The 18942-nt window shown below is 47.3% G+C and overlaps 1 protein-coding gene across 2 annotated transcripts in view; it reads left to right on the forward strand.

Annotated features, from left to right (window-relative positions):
• The window catches only part of DNAI1 (dynein axonemal intermediate chain 1), a 55422-nt gene that overhangs the window by 17276 nt on the left and 19204 nt on the right, over positions 1-18942 (forward strand). For both annotated transcript variants that reach the window (XM_081067385.1, XM_081067384.1), the window contains exons 2-12: positions 623-655; positions 2276-2374; positions 2584-2664; positions 6127-6253; positions 6528-6643; positions 6881-7000; positions 8015-8074; positions 9353-9487; positions 12839-12923; positions 16183-16300; positions 16535-16578. In XM_081067385.1, the coding sequence (XP_080923511.1) occupies positions 623-655; positions 2276-2374; positions 2584-2664; positions 6127-6253; positions 6528-6643; positions 6881-7000; positions 8015-8074; positions 9353-9487; positions 12839-12923; positions 16183-16300; positions 16535-16578 (1018 nt within the window). The remainder of the gene's footprint in view (positions 1-622; positions 656-2275; positions 2375-2583; positions 2665-6126; positions 6254-6527; positions 6644-6880; positions 7001-8014; positions 8075-9352; positions 9488-12838; positions 12924-16182; positions 16301-16534; positions 16579-18942) is intronic.

Here is an 18942-nt window from a genome sequence, read left to right on the forward strand (position 1 = left end):
GAGAATGCTGCCCTTGGGAACATAAAAATTGAGCATGTTGAGCTGGAAGGTCATCATATCCAATCCTATGCCTTTTACTGATGAGGAAACTGAGGCCCAGAGAGGGAAATAATTTTCCTCAGGGTCATGATTACTAATAGGTTTGATGGCATTCATTCGTTTATTCAACAAGTATTTTTGAATACCTACTATATTATAATACAGCAGTGTACAAAACAAAGTCCTGCTCATAAAGAGCTCAAATTCATTCCAAACAAGTGTTTAAGAATATAATCTGCCCTCGAAAATCCCCATAATGCCTAGTGTAGAGCTGAGCACTTAAAATATGCTTTTAAAAAATGTTTAGTGAACTTGCTGTAAATGACACATGGCCAGTACTAAGTTACCTGGTTGCTCTCCTTGGGTCAGTCCCACTGATGCTGGAATGGGGTTGCCTCAAATACAGGACCTCCTTATTGGGTAAGAATCACACGTTGCCATTAAGGAGGACTGTTTCTGAGACGTGGGAAAGCTCAATGTCCCTTCTCTGCCAGGTCCCTGGGCAGAAGCCTCCCTGTAATACTCTTTCTGATATCTCCATGGAGATTCGCTTATGACTTGCCTTCTGTTTCTGTTCTTTCAGAGCATCACTGTGAGCAGAGGAGCCAGGAAGAAAGTAAGTGCTGAAACCACCACAGACTCTCAGCAAGAAGCTAATAGCACTTTTTCTCTTGAAAATATTAGCTATATATTTTTTAGAACATTCAAATGAGCAAAAAGAACATTAAAATCACCCTTAAACCTACCACCACAGGAAACTTTTTAGTTAACATGTGATATTATATCCTACCAGATATTTCTATGAATTCCATGTTTCCCCCAAAATAAGACCAGGTCTTATATTAGTTTTTGCTCCAAAAGATGCATTAAGGCATATTTTCAGGGGATGTCTTATTTTTTCATGTACAACAATCTGTATTTATTCAAATACAGTCATGTCACCTTCTTCTGGAACATCGTCATAATGTACTAAATGTGTCTGTCTGGTTGACGATCTTAACTGGGGCTTATTTTTGGGGAAACACGGTATATAAAAATTACATGTATTTATTTTTAAACAGATTTTCAAACTTTATGTGTTATTTTATAATCTGCTTTTATGTAATATATTTAGAGTACATTCCATTGCCAATAAATACGTTTTTTATGGCATCATTTAAAATTACTGCATATTTTACCATATGTTCCTTAAGGCCATATCATAATCAGCTCAACCATGCCCCACATTGGACATTTAGATGTTTCCTTTTTTCACTATTACAATCAATCCTCCAACAAACATTCATGCATTTAAAATCTTGGGCATGTCCTTGGTTGTTTCTTTAATATAAATTTCTTTTTTAATTTTAATTTTTTCAATTATAATAATATAAATTTACATACATAGAAATCTGAGTCTAAGAGTATAAACGCTTATTAAGCTTTTGATAAGTATTTCCAAATTGCTCTTTAGGAAGGTAGTGCTAATTTATGGTTGCCAATTTTCCTATAACTTCACCAACACTGGGTATTAGTTTCATTTGGTTGGTTTCACGTTTGTTTGGTCTTTTCGGTTTTTGTTTTCTTCATTTTCACTAGTTTTATAGTGAAAAATTTGCATTGTTTTATTTTGTATATCTTTGATTGCTTGTGAGAGTGAGTATTTTTTAATATGTCATGGGCCACGTTAGTAAGGGGTTTAACTGTCTAACAGAGAAAGGAAAAACTTCTAGCCCTTGATTTTTTTTTTCCTCCAAGGATCTAATAGGACTAAGTCTTAAAGTTACCAAGTACTGAGAGTATTGCTGTAAGAGTAACTTTAGGGTGGCAAATGAGAAACTAAAAAATGAATTAGAGTTGAAGTAGCTTAAAGAACAGCTGGGTGTCCTTTCATTTTGCATAAAGCCCTGCCTTTGGTAGCTAGTCCTGGCCATTAACTTCTGGGCTGTGTGGGAGGCAGTAGGAAAGAGCCAATTCTTCTTGTCCCACTACTGGGGCCAAAGGTCCACCACAATGTTTCAGCTAAGCCCTGATCCCCAGGGCTGAGATGGCCATGATCTTCCAGGCAATGAAAAGTCTGACCTGAGTAGTTCTTTTGGTCTCTTCTATGAGTGGTCTGTTGTACATTTTGTATTCTATGTACCAGGGGCAGGGCTTGGCTTCTAGCAGGATTTGTGAATGAAGGGGCTTCCTGCAGCATGCTCGCTTGCCCAAGCAAATCAGGGACTCCTGATCCTCATATGAGGTTTTTGCCCAGGATGAAGATTCAGGGACCGAAGTGGGAGAAGGGACAGATGAATGGGCCCAGTCCAAAGCTACAGTTAGACCCCCTGACCAGCTGGAATTGACTGATGCGGTGAGTGAGCAGCAGCCTACCCTTGCTCCTTCTATCTCTTCTAGCCTAAGCAATGCGTTCTGCCTTAGTCTTCATTACGAGCTTGCCCAGAACCTGGGTATAAGGTGTCTGCTGAGCCCGGGGCTGGTGGTGAGGGGGAGTTCCTCCCAAGAATCAGAGAGGGGTGGGGGCCCTCCATGTATGATCCTCTTGGCATTTCTCTTCCTTAGGAGCTAAAGGAGGAGTTCACCCGAATTCTGACAGCCAACAACCCGCATGCACCCCAGAACATTGTCAGGTACAGCTTTAAAGTAAGTCAGCCCCTCTGGGGCAGGTGCTTCTAGGTGCTCCTTGGCTTGGCAGTGACTTGCTACATTGCAAAAGCCTCTCAGCGATTAGAGAGATCATCACCTTTAAACTGAGGTCTTTGGCTTGAACCCTGAGATTTTACGTAGAGTTTTCTAGAGATTTTTGAAATTTCTTTATGACTCTCCCGCTCAGTCTTGCTAATTATATTGTCTTAAGTGCCCTGCAAAGCCATTGTTTTCAGGAATCCTGAAGGCAATCATTTGGTTAAAAAAAACCTTTCCAATGTGTATAACACATCTTTCACTAACATCAACTAATGGATCTTTGGAAGCTGATCCTACAGCCAGACACTTGGGTGGAGTACAAACTCCCCTCTGGACAGGGAGCTTGCCTTTCCCCCATGCATTCCTACCTGGAAGGAAGCCCCAGCAGACTCCGTTCTCAGTGTCTCTTGACATCACAGTCAGGCAGGCAGCTGACTCCATCAGGGCCTTCCCTTGGTACACGTGGTGTGGGCGTGTACTCACTTGGTAGGTACGTATGGAACACATTTTCAGCCACAGCAAAGTCAACTCCTGTGAGTACTGTCTGAGGGAAACTTCCAAGTACAATTTGAGCTAAGGTGGATGTGTATGTATATTTTTTATTTCATTATCTCAAGTTCCATTTGTTCCACGCTTACTGTGTGCCAATGTGAGGTCCTATATTAGACCTTTTATATAAGATATCTCATTTAATCCTCAGGTTTCTTTGCTATAGGGACTATTTTTGTCTTCATTTTATAGAAACTGAAATTAAGCTAGATAAAACAAATTACAAAAGCCACCCAGCCAGGATTCAAAGCAAAATTTGAACTTGTTTGACTCTGAAGCAACATTACACTGTTCCATATATATATATTATTTTGACTGTATAATAGAAACCCATTGTACAAATTTCAAGAGCCAAAAGAACAATAAAAATATATAAAATTAAACCTCCCTCCCCTGTCCCCTTGCCCAGAGACCACCCTATTAACAGTTTCTTTCTTTAAAAAAACACACAACACTTTTATTAAGATATAATTTGCATACCATACAATCACCCATTTAAAGTATACAATTCAATGTATGTTATAGAATATTCACAGACTGTGCAACTATCACCACAATCAATTTTAGAACCTTTTCATTTCCTTTAAAAGAAACTGTACCTCTGAGCTGTCACTCCCTAGTCCTCCATCCCTTCCAGCCCTAGGCAACCAGTAATACATTTTTCATCTCTATAGATTTGCCTATTCTAGACATTTCATATTAAAACAATCATACACTATGTGGTCTTTTATGACTGGCTTCTCTCACTTAGCCTGTCTTCAAGGTTCATCCATGTTTTAATATATATTCGGACTTCATTTCTTTTTGTTGTCAAGTAGTATTTTATTGTATAAATATGCCATATTTCACTTATCCATTCATAAGTTGATAGACATTTGCATTGTTTCTGCTTCTTGGCTATCATGAACAATGAATGATGCTATGAACATTCATGTACAGGTTTTTGTGAATAGTTTTTTGAACATACTGCTTCTTATTTAAGATTGAGTCATCAACCCCTCCAAAAAGAAGTTGGGACAAATACATATGTATTTCCTAAGAGGTTGCACTCCTGAGTTGTGCTAATGGCTTCCCTTAGGCAGCCCATAAAGGGGCAGAGGGGCAGAAGGAAGCTGCCTTGCCTTCTCTGAGCTTATGCTGGAGTGTGGTATACTCCATGGGCTCCTGTCCTTCTGACATCTGAAAGAGGGTCTCTAGGACTCAGTATGCTGGTCATGGGAGGCATGCTACAGGCAGAGGATTGGCACTGCCTTGTGGGTGTCAATGAATTCTTCTTGCCCTCTGGAAAACCTACTTATTAGAAAAAATTCCTTTGAGTCAACTGCCAGTTGGGTAGCCCTAAGCTCCCTGTCACGCTTACCTTACTCAACCTTCTAATAGCCTCTTAGGCTGTCCTCCCACAGAGCTAGTCTCCATCTCATGGGTCCTTTGCTAAGATTCAAGAGCTTTACATCTCCAAAGCTACTATTTTCCTTTGAAGTGCTGGAGTTGGGAGGCTGATGGTTCAAATCTAGACATGCCTCCCCTCCTTTCATGGAAGCAATGGAGTCTGACTTCCATCCCTAAACTGAAGAGGAAGGTACTAGTCACTGCTGCGAACAGAGTGAAGGTGAAGCCTCAAATGACAACTGTATGGTTCCCATGGGAACCTCCATCACCATAATAATGGTTACTATTTTTATTGAGGACTTGTTATGTGCCAGATACTATATAATAGATTGTTTTAATTATTTCACAGCTATTCTGCAAATTAGATATTATTATCTTCATTTACAGATGAAGAAATGAAGGCTTAGAGTGGTGAAGCCCAAGGTCATACAGATAATAGGGACAGAATCAGGATTTGAATACAATTCTGCATGTCCATAGACCATGCTCTTCACCACTGGACTTTCCCATCTCTCCATCCATCTGAGTTACTGAGAGAGGAAAGGCTCTGTGGTGACTTTTTAAGGCAAAGCTTCCCAGCCCGTGTGCAGAAATAGTCATTTTTTCACACCTCCAGGGGCAGGTGGGTCTGGTACAGCTGGAGCCCATGGGCTGGTTTCCTCTGTAGTAAGGTTACCCCAGTATGCCATATAAATGTAATAATTTTCAATATGACTTGGAAAGGGTTGGTAAAAACTGTATTAAAAGAAGAAGGGACTCCTTTCAAAGTCAACTTTAGAACTAGGCTGGTGATCAATGAGGAGACAGTCTGGCAGAACGAGAAGATAGCAGGGATCACGCCTGCTTTTGCTAAGCTTTGTATCTATCTCTGGAACCTAGAAAATACTTGGCACATTGTGTCTACTCGAAAACTATTTGTTGAAGAAGGACTGAACCAGGTTGCCTGGGCTTTATGCCCAGCCCTGCTTCTCATTTGCTGTGTGAAACGGACACGTGCCAAACCCCAACTTTTTCTAGATTTCTGTGGTCTTCTTGTATGGAACAAAGGATTGGGGATTTGGTGTCTCTGAGAATCTATCCAGCCCCACATCCACCAAGTACAGTGGAAAGAAGGCCAGGCCAGGTGTGTTTGATGACTATGTGTGACCTGAGGTGTGTGGTGAAACAGGTGAACCAGGATCTCTTGGCCTAAATGTAGGAGCTAGTGACAGACAAATCTAGAGCTGCTTAAAGTTGGAAGAGAAGGTATTTTAAAATATATCTTTGATGAAAACTTAAAAAAAACAAAACAGAAAACTTCAGTTCATTTGCCTCCGCTTCTCTAAATTGGGATGCAGTGAAAACTCAGGCTACCTGAGGATTTGGGGGGTTATATTTCTGTTAACAGATGGCCCATCTTAGGTCTTAGAGAATGAAGGCAGACCACTCTGACTCCAGCCCTTCTGAGGACCCCTGGTCTGACTCATCCCCTTTTCTTTTTAGGAAGGTACATATAAGCTTATTGGCTTTGTGAACCAGCTGGCAGTTCACTACAGCCAGATGGGGAACCTGATCCCCAAAGACTCGGATGAAGGACGGAGGCAGCACTACCGCGAGGAGTTAGTGGCAGGTAGGCCTCTGGGCCAGACTGAGGCTGCAGCCTAGTCCCCTTTCTCCGGTCACTCCGGGGAATAGATTCCTAAGCCAGAACTTTGCAGAGTCTCTACTTGTGTAAAGTGCCACAGCTGGCAGTCCTGTGTAGGTCTGGGAGCTAACCCGTGAGGCTCAGGCCAAGGAGAACCCTGGGGCAGGCGAGTCTGAAAGGCAGGAACCCAAAAGGCCTGTCCTGCCAGGGGCTGGGGGAGTGGGCCTGGATTTGGGTTCATCAGCAATATCCTACCAAGGTTCTCAGGAGTCTGCCAAGGTGGTGGTTTCAGAAACAGAACTCCTCGAAGAAGAAGAAGGGCCTAAGGAAGCCGAAGCTGAAACTGGGAGTCAAACAGATGTGCCCGCAGCTGAGGTACAGTGTAGTATTGCTCTCCATCCTGCCCCATCTCACTCCAGCTGTGGATGGAAGCTTCAGGGGCGACTCCCTGGTGGTGGGGGCTGTGAATGAGAAGTTAGAGGCTGTAGATGTCAATGCATCTGGCATCGCCACCCCGCCCACTACCAGCCTGTTCCAGGACACGCCTTCTCCCAATTCCCCGCCACCTTCTTCTCACAGCTGTGGACTGGTCCTGTGGGTCTTTTCTTCCAGGCAGCTGAAAAAGTGGCTGAAGAAGAACTGATTACTCCTAAGCAGCCCAAGGAGCGAAAACTCACCAACCAGTTCAACTTCAGTGAGCGGGCCTCACAGACCTTCAACAACCCTCTCCGGGTAGAGTGGCCCCCACCCCAGCCCCTTTACCTCACAGCTCTGCACTGTACACGGCAGGGAAGAAGCAGGCCTGCCTGACCCCAGCCCCAGCAGCCTTCAGCCTGGCAGGGTGACGGTAGATGCCATGGTTACTCTCTCCAAGGAGAGCTGGGAGCACGTGTTCAGTCCCTGTAAGCCATCCAGACAGGAGAGCAGAGGGAAGTAACAAGGAGGCTGGAGCCCTCCACTAAGAAAGTGAAACTTGAAAAGAGGAGGGCAAGAGCTGGGGAAGAGACAGGAGGCCAGAATGTGCTGGGGAGGTGAGGCTAGGCGCCAATTTGACTGAAGTTGTTAGTCTCTGTGACAGACTCGCTGGAGAAGGCTAAAAAGTTCTCTGGCTCATGAGAATGGAAGACCCTGAGTATCAGGCTGAAAGAACCGCTCAGGGTTTCAAGTGAGAGACTCACATGCATAAGGCAGTGTTCTATAGAAATGAATCTGCGAGTGGAGGGCAGAAGTCTGCAGGGTAGATTTTTGGCAGCTCCTAATCACTTTGTGTAGTCCCTATGCTGACATTTGGTAACCTGGGTGATAAACAATGGGGAGGGAGATATTTTCCTGGTGGAATCAGAGACCCCAGTATTAGGGCAAAGCCTTCTCAGGGAGTGGGATATTAGCCTAATGGTCTTCCAGAGGCTGAGCTCTGTGTCCCGCCTGGAGGCTGGCCATAGGCTCGACTTCTCGCAGATCTGTCCATCCCCTACTTGGAGTGTTTCTTGGTTGAAATTGGCACAATCAAGTTTCACTGCCCCTGCTTTCTCACTTTGCTTCTTCTGAAGGTTTGGATGGGCAATGTAGGCTTTCAGTGCAGCATTACTGCCCTGGCTTTGGCCCTGGTCCTCTTTACTTCCCCAGTTCTATGTCCTACCCTACCCTCAGCTACAACCAAAATGCCTCACCTATGGCTATATTGTTGAGTTAAGTGAAAAGGAACTAAGGGCTTTCTGTCAGTTTCCTGTTGTCATTATTCTCTAGGACCGAGAATGCCAAATGGAGCCTCCTCCCAGGACAAACTTTTCAGCTACAGCCAATCAGGTGAGACCCTGAGCCAGTCTAAAAGCCATCACCCCATCCCACCCCCATACCTGTTTGCCTGGCTTGGCAACAAGGGAGACTGGTATGGTCTGCCCTTCTCATCCATCTACCTTCCTGCTCCTTGTCCAAGCTCTGAACACCAGGCATGAGACTGCGTCCCCACTGAGTGAGCTCTGGGTCAGCCACATACCCTCCAGGGCAAGGCTGACCAAATGGGAAACAGGCATAGCTTCTGGAAGTTCCTACAAGACCAGGAGAGAACGTTTGTTTCCCTGGACTCTCTGTAGTCCTTAGTACCCTATGGCTGAGTCTGGCCCGGCCCTTCCATCAGCCTTCAGTGTTCCTGCAGACCCTCCGTCCCCCTCAGGTCCTGCTGGATAGCCATGCTGATTTAAGCAAGATGGTGCCAGGAGACATGAGTTCAGGCTCCAACCATGCTGCTCATGCTGGAAGATCCTGGCCAAAGCATGTCACTCTGAATGCCTGTTTCTTTCTCTGTCGAATAAAGATGACAAGCAGCCTCACAGGGTTGTTGGAGGTCTCCGAATGAGACCGATATTATTAATATTATGAATAATATCTCCGATATTATTAATGTACATTGCAGTGTGGAGTACTGGCCCACGAGTAAATTATTAAATGTAAGGTGTGCCTTTCTGGCCTCCAGGTGGCAGTGACTGCCCAGCTCTGGAGAGCACACAGTGTGATCTGGGGCATTCGCCCAACCCCAGATCCTTGCTGCTTCCTCTGCTACTATCTTTGGGCTTCTCTTGATGTCAGATCCAGTTAGCTGGGGTTTCTTTGCTTTTTGTTTATCTTTTTATGCTGAGAAGGTATGGTCAGTGCTGTAGACAGCCAGACTGAGCTAATATGTTTATCCCATCTCCATGGGGGGAGACATTTTTTAAGTTTCCTAGTTCAGAATCCTATAAATCACCAAGAAAAATGTGAGCTAGCCTGATGTTTGCCCATTTGTTTTGCTTGATGGAGGATGTAGGCTGGAACAATACTGATCTCTAGCTGACAACCAAACCCCTGGGCTGCAGGGTGGAAAACCCTGTGCAGAGGTGCCCTGAGAGCTCTTTCATTCCTGTCCTACAGCTGATGGTTAGCAGGGAAGACAGATGTTGAATACATAATTACAATGGGCCAACTAGAGGATGGTGTAATAATATGTGAGCAGGGGTTGACATGATCAACTCCTCAAGCCCGAACGACTGAAGAGGAACCGGCTGGACGATGATTAGGCATGACACTTCTTATATTGCCCTTGCCTAGTGGGAGATCTATGACGCGTATGTAGAGGAGCTCGAGAAGCAGGAAAAGACCAAAGAGAAGGAGAAGACAAAGACCCCAGTGGCTAAAAAAATGGGGAAGATGGCCATGAGGAAGACGACATCTATGGAGTCCCAGGTTTGGTGAGGGTTACCATGGCTCTGTCACAGAGAATAACTGAGTGGGGCCTTGACCCCTGGGTAGACAGAAGCCTGGCTATCTGGGAGGACTTCACAGATACATAAAAGGGTGGGAGCTAATGTTTAAGTATGAATAGTTCTTCCCTTGTGGGAAGATGTGAGGAGAACTACAGCTGCCTGTGACATTCCACACCTCTCCCCAATTTTATATAGGTCTGGAGGCTAACAGGGGTTTCGTATTGTTGGGCTAGGGGGCAACAGAAGATACAAATGCTATTGAAAACCTGATGTGTATCCTGGAAGAGCTGGGGTGTCTTCCCAGGGTGGGGTGGAATGTGAGGATGAGGCACCACCTCCCTGGACAAGGGGTCATGGGGTTTCAGAGGGTGACTTGATCTTTGACTTTTAGTGCTTGGGTTTACTTGCACTCAATTCTTTAGGTGAGTCTTCAGGGCCAGGAGCCAAGTCAGAGCTGATTACGGGTACCAGCAAATCCAGGCCAATGGGTGGGTTATATGTCTGTTAACAGATGGACTGTTAACAGATGGTTGTGGCTACCCTGGGCTGGATTTACCATGAGGAGCTGTATAGGTGTTGTTATAGAGGTCGTGGTTAAGGGGTTTACTGTGGGTATAGCCAGCATAGGTTTGGCAATCATTATGGAAGTTACAGTGAGAGGTCTCTGCAGGGAGGGTGACCACAGAGAGATGTTGAAGGGCCACATTTGTCCCTTCGACAGAGAAAGCTGGGTCAGGAGCTAGAGTCCCAGTATGGAAATCGGATGAGTTTGATCAGCAATGGAGTGGGAAGACTGAGGTCCGCAGGAAGATAAGGTCTGAGTTCAGCACCTTGGAGAGCTCCCAGGCAGCTCTCAGGGACAGGGTTCTGCTCCACCCCATAATAGAAGCCAGATGTGTTAAAGGAAGTTCTTTCTGCTTCCTTTGTCTGAGGTATGCCCACTTCCACTCAATTCCGTGTCCCTGATAAAGTCACATTTTAGGAGAAGTTTGAGGGTTTCCTGCCTTGGCTTAATAAACACTACCCCAGTTCAGTTTCGTTCAATCACAGACAAAGCACTTGGTGGTCATGACTGTGCTGGGTACTGGAACCCTGAGGAAACAGATGAAGTTTCTGCTCTGTGGGTTGCCCTGTCTAGACCCTTGACTTCCCCTGCACCATTCTCTAGAGGTTAGGGGCTTCAGAGGAGTTGTTGGAATGGGTCAGGGTTCACTGAGGATCCAACAGGGGTTTGGCTATGGGCTCTGTGCTGGGATCGTTGTTACAGAAACTTTAATTGCAGTTTAAAGTTTAAAGGACCCCAAAACCAGCAGAAAGGTCCCTGTGGCTGAGAATGAAAATTGCCCTTGGGTCTACGCTTTACCAGGGTTGGTGTCTAACACCATCAGGGAGGCAATGGTATGCACTGGGTTCTTCCAACGTGGCTGAAATGGAAGGCTGTGATGCAGGTAGATTCCAGCCCTCTGGACCAAGAAGCTACAGTGGAGGCAGGACACTGGTGGGTGGGGAATATAACGTACTCACCCCCACTACCAGTGAATACTTTAGTGTGCAACCTCTCCCCAAGGGAACTGAGCTCTAACTGGGAATCCCAAGTACTGGGTCAGGCTGTCTGTGGAACAAAGAGTGGTAATTATGTGCCCCTTTTCTCAGGCTGTATGGGGCTGAGAGGATGGGCTCTGGAGCCCACAGACTTGAGTTTACATCCTGGCTTTGCCACTTATTAACTGGGCTTGTCTAAAATCTGTTTTCCTCATCTGTAAAGACATCCTAATGATACCTACTTTGCCAGATTGTCATGAGAACCCAAGATAATGTGTGTATAGCCTCTAATAGTATTTGCTTGGTGCTGATTGATAGTTGGTGCCATGCCATAGCTGATGGAGCTGGGAGGGTTCATCTGAAGAAGTGCTAACTAAGGGAATGAGGCACTGTCCCCTACATCAGAGGAGCTATTACCAGGCGCATAATTCTCTGTGGCTGGAAGACAGAGCATTAGGACCATGGGTAAAAGACCCGGGGAAGTAGGTTTCAGCCAACAGGCTAGGCTGTGACACGGAGAGAGTCATTTGCCAGGACGCTGCTGAGGGGAAAGGATTCTTGCTTTGAATCAGAGAGTAGGGGGAGTAGCTGCTGCCACGTGAACTCTGAGGACTGTGATTGTAAGACTACAATGAATGTCCTTGGTCAGTTTTCTGAGATAGACTTGGAGTCAGTTTGCGATCTGACGAAAGGCTCTCAAAGGGCAGTTCTGCATATGTGATTTTATAAGCCCCCACCACACTGGTCTGCATGTTTCCTCTGACACCACCATCACCACCAGGTACTAGGTTATTAATACCATGTGCATTATTACATTTAATCCTACAATGACCCTATGACACAGATGGTATTATCCATCCCCACTGTACCACAAGTACTCTAAGACTCAGATAAGTTAAGTAACTTGCCCAAAGTGGCTGCATGGCTCCTCATCCATGAACTGAGATGGGAATGCAGGTCTGGGTGGCTTCAGAACCCATTCTCTTAACCACTGCCTGACACAGCCACTCCTGGGAAATCTCATCCCTAGAGCCATGGGCTTGGCCTTCTGGAGCCCCTGGTTCACTCCTGCTATCTGCCCTAAACTAGGGTTTTTCTTGCCAGCCCCAAAGTCTTTGCTCCTCTAATGACCTGATAAGTGGTTCACCTCATGGATTTTTGGAATTTCACAGAATGATGATCCTGTATTTTGGTTCATAATGAGCCATTTTCCTCTGACATGAAACTTCCTGCTTTCTCTTTGGTCTGGGCAGTGGTCAGGGGCCTGGATTAGGAGTCAGTTCTGCCTTATACTCTCTATGCACAAGCATGTCTCTCTTCCCCTGTCTGGAGCTCTGTGTCTTCCTCAACTCTTAATTAAATCTCTGAGGCCTTTAATGGGAATCTTTGGCATTGCCTGAGCTGGTGAAAATTCTCTGTCCCCACCAAAGAAACCTCCTTCTTGCCCTGTCTGCTCTCCCTTCCAGTACTCTTCCTTGGCTCTCTTCAATGCTCTGTCTTGTGCTCAAAGATATGCCTTCTCCAGAACAAGCTCTGAATGAAAGGTCTTGAGCCAGGAGTCAAGTAGGACAGTGCAGACGCCTTGTGCCACTTGTGAGCTAGGCATTCCCAGCAGGGGGATGATGAGGTGGAGTGGGCCTTGAGGCATGAGAGACACCTTAACAGAGCTATGTGGAGTGGGTGGTGTCAGAGAGGCATGGCTGAACCAACTGCAAGCCTGGGCTGTGGCTCAGGGTATGACCTTTTATGTGCTGGCTTATGAGAACCTGTGGCCTCTGTATCTCCACAGAGTGATGATATCACCAAAGTGACCCAAGCTGCTAAAATCGTAGAGCGGATGGTCAACCAGAATACATATGATGACATTGCTCAAGGTAAGATTTGAAGTAAGATTTTGCCTGCATTAAAAATCCCTTGTACAAGGTGACTATTTGAATGTCCCATGCTAGATACAAGGGGAGAACAAATTAATCCCTCCTTCCTCTGGATGTCACCAGGGAGACAAAACTTCCATGGGCCAATCAATGGCATGAGAAAAAAATGGGTGTAGTGAAGAGATCTGACAATGGAGCAGCAAAAACAACTGCATCTTAGTGATCCAATGTCATCTTCCCAGCAATCCTGGAAGGCAGGCAGAACCAAAATGATTACCTCTCCTTCACCCATGAGGAAGCTCCGGCCAAGGCTGTCTGGCGAGTGAAAGGCAGAGAGGGCCCAAATCTAGGTCTCGAGCTTCCTAATTCTTTGCTCTGTTCTCTACTCTGTCCTGCTTGGGGACAATATAAATGCTAGGATGCAGACAAAAAGTAATCTGGGGATCCTCAGGAATGGAGGTAGGGAAATGAGGGTTGAGTGGCAGCAGTCAAGGAAGGCTTCAGGGAGGGTTGAGCTACATGCCAAGGGGTAAACAGAGTTTGAGCAGAAGATTAGCTAAAGGGTGAACGTTCTAGGCAGGGGACAGCATGAGCCGTGACTCTGTGGTGAAAATGAATTAGAATGGACTCTGGGGACAAGGGGCAGCAGGCGCAATGACCCACATGGGCTTTGCTGGAAGGTTGTGAGAGTTCAATCTGGTGAGGTGACCCAAGCCAGTTAATGAAGGGCCTTGAATATCACACAGGGAACCTGAGCTTTCTCTGAAGACAGTTCAAACATACTGTCCATGCAGGGACACAGCCCAATCAGAGCAGGGTTAGAGGAGGATGTGATTCGGCAGAATACAGGGACAGAGGCGAAGAGAAGGTTCAGGTGTGGGGTGGAGTGGGCCTTGCCACACCTTACCCAGACTGCATCCTAGGGGATGGAGGAAAAGGAGCAGTTCTCATAAGGAGGACCAGCATTCCCCGGGAATGGCCTATGTACCGGGATGAGAAATTCAGGCTGTATTGTTCACTTGTTCAAAATCACAGCTACTGTGAGGTGTGAGCAGTGCAATCAGGACTCGAACACAGGCCCCTTAGAGCCACAGCCTAAATACTGCAATACGAGGCTACGGAGCCAATGAGCTGGAATAGACACTTCAAATAAACTTTCAATAGGTCAGTGCTGGTGATTAATTAGTGGTGAGGTGAAGAAAGATTGATTCAGAAATGCTATAATCCTGGGGGCCTGGGAAATTCTGGTGTCTTTGACAGAGCCAAGAGAACGGAATCCTTCCCAGGGCATGAATAGCACATTCCCAAGTGGCTTGTATTTCCCGAAGAGGTTATGCGTTTATGTGGAGCGGCTGCGTCCCCAGAGTTGGCAGCTCCTCGCTGCTGGCTGGTCTCCTTTGCTGACAGCCTAGGGCCCTTCTTGGTGACTTGATGCTCATTGCTCACCCATGGGACATAGAAACCAGGGCTGCCAAGACCAGCAGCCTAAACAAGCCCCCTTGTTATCATTCAGGCTGGAAAACGACCTTGAGTGCTTTTCAAAGCTGTCAAAGTACACAGTAGCTCTGAATGAATTTGTCACTCACACAGCTTGGCTTCCTGAAACCCAGCCTCTGCAACCAGCCCCCAAAGGGCGGCAAGCGTGATTAATATCCATGGAGAAATTGGCCTTGTTGAACCTTTTTCATTTATAAGAACACAGTCACATAAAAATGCATTGAACTTTGATTTTTTTTTAATTGCATACTCTTTTCCCTCTGGGAAAGTATAATCATGAAGGAGAAGTGAAAACAGGGAAGTGTTACCAATTAGTCTCTCGGAAATGAGGCCTTTTCAAAGACAGCCCGAGCTCAGGGATCTCTGATGTGATCAAGGCTCATGCCTCTGACCACTCTAATCGTTTTTTGTTCTAAGACATTTTTGAGGTTGGAATGTAATTCCACAACCTCAAGGTGTGGGACATTGTGAGACATTGCCCCTGGTCGTGTCCTTGCCCGTGTTGGATGAGCGGATTCATTTTCTCATAGGTTACCCTCAGTTGGAAAGAAGAGTGAGAACCATTCACTTCTGTTGGTTTATTTCATTGCATTCTTTGAACAGTCACTGGGTGTCTGCTCCGTGGCTGGCCCTGTGATATGCGCTGTGGCTCCAGAGATGAATATCACATGCTTCCTGCTCTCTAGTTGCTGTCAGGTGAAGGAGACAGGCAAAAGGATAAATAGAGGCAACACAAGGTGACAGACGTTTCAGCAGAGGAGAGGCCAGGGCTGGAATGGAGGAAAACATGAACTCTGCTCCACAAGAATGTGAAGGCCTCACAGAGGAGGAACAGGTTGAACTGGGTCTGGAGTGAGTAGGAGTTTGCCAGGAAGACGGAGGAGTAGGACGTTTCAGACACTATTTGATATAGACAGTGTGTGAACAGCTGGCCAGAAATGACATGGAAGTAGGACCGGGAGCCTTGGTTTGACTAGGGAGCCCCAGTGCAAGGGGAGCCATTGAGGGGTTCTCAGTGGGGTGGAGGAGGTAGTATGGGGAGCTGATTTATTTGTTCTCACTCTGAGCTCTGTAGAACGTGGACCAGCGGACTTACTAGAGATATGGCAACCAGTTAGGAGAATGGTGTAATGATCCAGGTGGCGGCTACTGGGGCCTGAACCTCTGAACCTGGGCAGTGGCTATGGGTTTAGAGAGAAGTGAATGGATTAAAAAGATAATCAGAAGGAAAATATGAAAGATGATGGAAAGAGGTCAGTCAAGAGTTACCCAGATTTCTGTTTTAGACAAGTGGAAGGATTGATGGGCCTTCTACCTAAGTTAGAGAAAACAAGGGGCAGGACAGTTTAGGGCAGGCGATGAACTTGAGTTCAGAGAACCCATGAGGATCCAGGCAGTTTCACTATTGTGCAGCTTGGTAGTAGGTATGAAGATGGGCAAACGTGGGATTTTATCCATGCAATGGCTGCTTCATTGTAATTTACCTCCATAAACAACGATGACAGTAATAATAACACATACAGGAAGCTTGCTATGTGCCAGATACTTTTCTAAGTACTTTACATATAATAACTGAATCCTCACAAGAATCCTTTGAGGTAGGTACTGTTGTAGGTAGGTACTATTAGTGGTAGGTACTATTCCCACTCTGAAACATAAAGAGGTTAAGAGTTTGGCCAAGGAGGTGCAGACAGAAAGTGGCAGACCTGGGTTTGCCATAACGTGCCAGTCCCAGGGCTGACTCCGCCTGTGTGTGTTTAAGATTTTAAGTACTATGAGGACGCTGCTGACGAGTACCGCGACCAGGAGGGTACGCTGCTGCCCCTCTGGAAGTTCCAAAACGACAAAGCCAAGCGCCTGGCCGTCACTGCCCTCTGCTGGTGAGTATCGGCATTGCAGCAAACCCAGAGCCCCTGAGGGCCCACTGGGTGCCAAGCCCTGAGCAGGGGACTTCTACTGACATGTAACATCAAGGGGAAAAATGGAACTGGGATTTAGGGATCAGCCCAGGTCTCTAAACTCAATCGTAGATGTCTGCAGTGTAGATAGGCACCAGTGTTCATGGGAGAGCCAAGTCCCTTTCCTGGGCCAATGGGTTCGTATTTCTTTTGCAGGAATCCAAAGTACAAGGATCTGTTTGCAGTGGGACATGGCTCTTGTAAGTAATCTGGCTCCTCTTTCATTTGTTCACTTAACCAGTAAACAGTAAGTGCCTGCTCAATGCAGAGTTCTTTGCTAAGTGTGAAAGATACAAAGATGACTAGGACATAGTCACCATCCTCAGGGCTCAGTGCAATGGGGAAGACAGTCACCCAGCAGTTAGTGCTGTGTGAAGATATGTGCCACAATGAGACTCGAAGGAGTTATTATGGTGAAGAAAGAAGGAGAGATCACTTCTGGCAGAGGGGCCTGCATATGCAAAGATCTGGAGACACAAGAGATTAAGCTGTGGAGGGGGCCAGGGTCAGCCCCCATGGGCTTGATAAGCCATTCCAAGCAGCTCGGCCCTTCTCCTGAAAGCAATCTTCTGACCTTCTCCAGAGGGAAAACTGCTAAAGGAATTTGCGAAGGGCAGGGATACAACCAGTATAGAGACTGGTGCAGGCATCCTAAGGAGAGATGGCAGGATCGGAACCATGACTGTGGAATGGGGATGAGAAGTGGGTTTGAGAAGCTTGAGCAGGTAGGCTGAACCAGACCTAGGGCAGGATAGAATGGTGGGGGCTAAAGAAGGGGAGTGTTCCTGATCAGGCTGGGATCAGGCAGGGGTGGGGGCACGTGTTTGATGTTCCTCTCTATCACTTGGCCTCTGAGCCCTGGGAAACCCCCATCGTCCAGGATGTTCCTGTTCCTACCAACCCCCTCTCCACCCATCCTCCCCTCCCAGCAGGAGGTAGCACTGTGGTAACTGTGTGACGGTTTGCTTTCCCTTCATGTTCCTGGGTTCCTGCAGAAGCCCCTACCTCCCTGCTGGCCTGGACATTCCCCCTTCCTAACGGGAGAGGGCCCCACACTTCGCGGTAGCCGTTGCTCCCCAGGCTAATAGCTTGTTCTCTGGCTGGGAGGATGTTTCTGCAAACAGGAAAACCTTTCCATTCTCCGAGCTGCTGCTGGCTGGCAGGCTGACAAGCTCCTGGTCTCTGCCCCTCAGCCGGCCTGGCCGCCCATTCTTTGCCCAGGGTGAGGAAGCGGTGGGGAGGGCAAGGAGGAGGTGGTGTTTGTCATTCCCCTCGGGAGACCGTGGAGCTGCTCCTGGTCTCGTGGTCTGGCCGCCTCTGAGGATACCCTAAATGCCCGCTTTGTGTCCCTATTTCTAAGGGTGGGCTGCTGCCAAGTGGGAAGCACCCTCCCCCTCTGGCAGGGAACGAACACATTCCTCCTTCTCTGCTGCAGCTACTGGGCCTGGAACAGGGCCTGGGGGCAGAGTAGGCCCTCCCAAGACAGGGTGTAGCCTCCGTGCTCTACCCCGCCTGCCTGCATTGGGCGTCTGGGGGGCTCCCCAGCAGGTGGGAGGAGAAACTGCCTCAGCTCTAGCCCCATCTTCCTCCCACCCAGGGCCAGAAGCAGGGTCAGCTGGTCAGAGTCGCATGGAGCAGCCTCAGCCAGGAGCAGTGGAGAAAGTAGTACCCCACCCCCCGGGAATAGATGACCTCCAGTCCACCAGGCCCAGCGGGCTCCTTAGGCAAGCAGTCACCCAGGAGGGGTCTCTTTGTCCCTTGTTGGTCCTTTCAGCCACATCCACATGCCTGGGCGGTGCCACTGTCAGCTGCAGGCCTCCTGGCTGGATGGTCACTTCCCAGTGGTCTGACCCATCCAGTGGGTCCTCTCTGAGCCTTGGTTTCCTCATTGGCGACTCGGAGAGGCTGACATCTGCCAGCTCTCCACCCCAGGGCTGCTGTGCGGCACACTTGAAAGAAAAGCAGCAGACGTGCCCTGTGAGCAGACATAGGACCATCATTACTGATTTGTCTGTCATTCTTTCCCCTAGCTGTCCTGCAGAACGATCAGGGGACCTAAGCAGAGAGAGAAAGGAGGCTGTGGGGATAGAGGGGGATGAGACAAGGCCCCTACCTACTCTTTGAGAAAGCAGGGTCTGTGGCAGCAGTAGTGTTTGCTATTGCTGTCGTTGGCATGGGAGTTGTTGACCAGCTTTCAGACAGGCATCTCTTCTCCAGAGCCCCACATATCTCAGGACTACTCTGCAGAAGCCTGAGCAGAGCCAGCTGGGCTGGGGCTCAGAAGGGCTCCTGCATGCACTCCTGCTGTCACCTCTGGGAGTCCTGTACTCTTGAGTGCCCAGGTGCCTCCCTGGAAGAAAGAGAGCCAAGCTGAGGCAGGTCAACAGCACCCTAGTTACTGGACTGGTCATTGTGGGGAGCAGGTGGCTCACCAGCATCATCACACTTTCTTTGGAAGCTTCCAGATGCCAGCCTTCCATCATCAGACTTTGCCTCCTGTGGACAAACACTGGAGTGAGAACTTGGGTTTGTTGTTGGGTTTGACCCTGATGAGCTCAGCCCAG

Source organism: Rhinolophus hipposideros (genome assembly GCF_964194185.1).
Source record: "Rhinolophus hipposideros genome assembly, chromosome: 11".
Lineage (NCBI taxonomy): Eukaryota > Metazoa > Chordata > Mammalia > Chiroptera > Rhinolophidae > Rhinolophus > Rhinolophus hipposideros.